This window comes from Trypanosoma grayi, assembly GCF_000691245.1.
Source record: "Trypanosoma grayi strain ANR4 Tgr_1232_V1, whole genome shotgun sequence".
NCBI lineage: Eukaryota > Euglenozoa > Kinetoplastea > Trypanosomatida > Trypanosomatidae > Trypanosoma > Trypanosoma grayi.
Window position 1 is genome coordinate 1 of NW_008826851.1, and position 4278 is coordinate 4278.

Consider the following 4278-nt stretch of genomic DNA (forward strand, 5'->3'; position numbering starts at 1 on the left):
AAAAAAAAAAAACAAAGAGCAAGGCAAGGACGTCAGAAATGGGAATCACAATCCAAACGCAAAGAAAAACAAAGAAAACACCACTTGCCATTCGCTCTCTCGCCAATTATCATGCATCTTCGTAGGGGGACGGCTGAGGGGAATAAACAAGACAGAATCATAACAGCGGTGGAAAAACAAAAACAAAAAAACACCAAAACAAAAAAACAAAAAAAACGCAAGCGAAAAGAATGCAAACTCAAGATATAGACAGACACCGTACGGTATGTGTGACGCGTGCTGAGCACATGGATGCAGCTCCTACCCCNGCAAACTCAAGATATAGACAGACACCGTACGGTATGTGTGACGCGTGCTGAGCACATGGATGCAGCTCCTACCCCAGACAAATCCGGGAGGCAATCCTCCCTTGAGACGCTTATAACGTCCACATGGCGATTTGTATCTCGCGCATTTACTCTTACATCTCCCTTTTTTTTTTTCTTCCTCCTCTTTGTTTGCGCCCTTTTTTTTTCTGTTTTGTTTTGCATTATTCTCATATATTTCACGCGCTTACGTTCGCTCACCCCTCAGAGCCAAAAAAAAAGAAAATTGTGCGCGGTCCTGCGCCGCGCAATGCGAGCCGCGCGGCCCACGTGGCAGCGACAAAGTGGGGGCGGGATGCAAAACAGCAGCAGTGATAAAGCAAGGCAAGAGAGCAAACGAAAAAAAAAAANCAAAAAAAAAAAACACAGCAGCGTCTGAGTGTTCTCCGAGACATCTCCTGAGAATTACATCGGAGGGTGAATCGATGTCAAAAAAGCAGGGTGATGCCTCGTTTGCTCCCATTTCACTATATAGGCACCCCCACACAAGCAGAAATATCTTCGTTCATTTACTCACGTGGATCACCTCAGTACATAGATATCTTTCTCCATATATATAAATATATATATGGAGTTAGATAGATAGATAGATATGTATATATAACTTAACCCTTCGCAGCTAAGGAAAAAAGCCCCGTTAGTGAAACGTAGTGGGGAAGCAGTTTTTAAATCGACTCACCAGAATTTACAAATAAAAAGTAAAACAAAAACAAGAACAGAATGAAAGAAATTCTGTACAATAGCATATCTTGAGACCTTTTTTCGTTTTTTTTTTTTNATATATATATATATATATATGATTTTCACGTTTCCCACTCTGTCCATACGGCTGCCGTTTTCATTTTCTGACGTGCAACGAGCGACAGTAGATTTATAGAGGTACTGCCTTGGCCTCCTCCGGCAAAACCAAAGACGGCAAGAAGTGCAGTTTCACGCCGAGGCGCTTTGAAAGTCTTTCTAGTTCTGCGAGGGTAGCTTCCTGTGCGCGTCGGCGGGAGTCCATGACGTATGAGGAGTAAGAAAACGACACCAACCCGACCGCAATGACGTTCTGAAGTGTGCCGTCGGCAGCAGTCATTTGGAGTGAGTAACGGCGAAAAGGAATTGACATGTCTCCAACGAACCATAGGCCCAAGGCTGATATGTTCTCTATTGCCTCTCGATGGCGCTGCTCGAGCAGCGGTACGGCATCTTGAGAGTCTTCTGAATGGGCCTCACTCAAGTGTTCTTGGACCTGCCGGAGAAGAACCTGCCATGTACGGCGCATGAACTGGACAACAACAAGAGGATAGTTACATTTATGTGCGTATTGAATATCGTTTTCCGCCGCTCTTCGAACCAGACACTTCAACGCAACAACTCTCTCCTTCTCGCCAACCGTGCTCTTCATCTCGCTCTTCTCAACGAATTCACGCAGTTTAGCGAGGTTATGGTTCTGAATGGCGATGCGTTGGCAATCCATATCATCTCGAAGCTGTGGCGCGTGTTTGTCGAGGAAGGCCGTAGCAGAAGCGGCGTCCGGGTGGGCAGAGGCGTGGCTCACTGTGAAGACATTTCTGCTTGTGGAAATTTTCGGCAGAGGCAGCTCAATGGCCTGTTTTGCAGCAATTATACCTTGGTCATCGACCACTCCGAGAGGGGTGAGTGTGTCCATTACGCAAGTCATCGCTCTTCTGACGAAGAAAATACGAGTATCGATGTGCACTTAGCTGATAACTACACGGATTTAGTGAGACACAACCCACATCAATGAAAACAAAACAAAAACAGAATCCCAAAGCATCATAAAGACACAACAGCAGAGGTGTTGAATAGATCGTAAACATGCATTACGGCCTCAGCCTCCCCACACCACAAAAAATTCAGGCCTAACAATGTTGGAGTTCAACTTTAACTCTTTTCTTTTCCGACCTCGTGTGTTATAGTTTTAGAAAAAGTCGTGGCCACCTCACGAATCATGTGAATTCAACCGCCCCCCCCCCTCCAAAAAAAAAGAAGAAATCCTTCTACTTTGCATTACTTTACTCCCACTCCGTCGTCCCAGGTGGCTTAGCGGTGAGATCGTACAGCACACGTGACACAAACTCCAACTTTTGCAGTGACGCCACCATCTCCTCCAAGGCGACCAGCGGCATCATCGGAGAGCCAGGAACCGCGGGAACGCCTGTCATGAAGTCGTTTGTAACAAACGTGCGCACCACAACACTGTATTGGCCCTTCTCTTCGAACCCGATGGGCACCAACACAACAGGGACTTGACTGAGACGCCGCACAAGGTTGTGTTTTATCAGGGTACGGTTAACTATATCGTCGGCGACGCGGAGCTTGTCCAACACGGATGGGAGGAGCGTTGTTTTGGTCACAGTGCGCGGGGGATCAGCTCGCTTGGGTCCAAACATGAACACAACACGGTTGACATGATGTGCGACCTTTGGGATGGCAAGCGCCAAACTTTTTAGCTGCTTCCACTCCGCTTCTGTCGGGAACCCTTCAGTAGATAGGGCCACTGCGTAGGCGTACGTTCTGCTGTCGCCTTGCACCCCCACGGTGCGAATGGGTAACACGCAGGAAGCCACTTGTAGGCCCTTGAGTTCCTCACTCAGTGGTCGCACCACGTCAACGGCTTCATCGCCTGTGCATACGGCCTTAACTGCCTGCTCTGTGGACTCATAAAAGTCGTCCCTGAATGGCGTACCGTTGCTGCAGAGCGTGCGGATGGCCAGACCAGGTCCTGGGAAAGGTTGTCGCTGAACAAGGTGTGACGGAATGCCAAGACGGGCTCCCAGTTCACGCACCTCATCCTTGTGGTAATCGCAAAGAGGCTCAATGATGCGTCCTGCTTCACGCAGTTGACGAACCACAGCAGTGTCGTTGTGATGCGTCTTAATGGCGTCAGCGGTCTTACTAGCGTACGCCGACCCGGATTCGATGAGATCCGGGCGCAGAGTACCTTGTGCAAGCAGAAGATTCTTCACATCAAGCTTAAGGTCCTTGATGACAGCGTCACACACAGACATAAAGGTATTGCCTATGATCACACGTTTCTCTTCAGGGTCTACAACCTCAGACAGCTTTCCAGTTGTGTAGGCAGCACGCGAGCGTTTTTCGGGCATCTCCGTCGTTGCTTGTGCGAACTGCTCTCTGGCATCAACGAGAGTCACAGGCACACCTGCTGCCTTCAACGCCGCCACTACCTCCTCGCTCTCGCGGAGCCGCATGAAGCCGTGGTCAATGTGGACACACACAACACGATCGGGTCCAAGAGCTTTGAGCAGTAGCACCGCACACACCGTACTGTCAACTCCGCCAGAGGCGAGACACAAAACTTTTTGCCCACTTGCGGTACGCTCTCTGATCATACGCAGCGCCACCACCTCACGATCCTCCATAGTAAAGGTGAAGCGACATCCACACAGCGTCAGGAAATTCTTGAAGATATGCATACCATTTTCCGTGAGCTCCACTTCCGGGTGGAATTGTACACCAAACAATGGAAGTTCCCGGTGCTGCACAGCAGCAATAATGCTGGCACTGCTGCGCGCAATAACGTCAAGGTGCGGCCCCGATTCAATTATGGAGTCGCCATGCGTAAGAAGTACCCTTTCGGTTGGACGAAGACCATCGAAAAGCTTGGATGCGGTATCCACAGATATCTCATCCTGTCCGTCCTCCCGCAATGCTGCCTGTCCCACACTTCCACCAAAGGCTCGTGTAAGCAACTGCATGCCGTAGCATATACCAAGCAGAGGTTTGCCAACCTCAAACAGATCCGGATTAAATGCAGGAGCGTCTGCATCGTGTATAGAGCTCGGTCCGCCACTGATTATAATGCCTTTTACAAAAGGGTCGCTGCGGAGTGTCTCCGTTGGTGTGTTGAGCGGCATGATACGCGACTCCACATGCAGTTCTCGAA

General features: G+C 49.1%; 2 protein-coding genes across 2 annotated transcripts; both read right to left on the reverse strand.

Moving 5' to 3' along the window:
- Positions 1 to 1236: 1236 nt before the first annotated feature.
- Positions 1237 to 2019, reverse strand: DQ04_12321000 (hypothetical protein; the record flags this gene model as incomplete). The annotated part of the gene is made up of 1 exon (XM_009316723.1): positions 1237 to 2019. The coding sequence occupies one exon, from the start codon at positions 2017 to 2019 to the stop codon at positions 1237 to 1239; it is 783 nt and encodes a 260-aa protein (XP_009314998.1).
- A 367-nt stretch (positions 2020 to 2386) lies between these two features.
- On the reverse strand, positions 2387 to 4249 carry DQ04_12321010 (putative GMP synthase, putative,glutamine amidotransferase; the record flags this gene model as incomplete). The annotated part of the gene is made up of 1 exon (XM_009316724.1): positions 2387 to 4249. The coding sequence occupies one exon, from the start codon at positions 4247 to 4249 to the stop codon at positions 2387 to 2389; it is 1863 nt and encodes a 620-aa protein (XP_009314999.1).
- Positions 4250 to 4278: the final 29 nt, after the last annotated feature.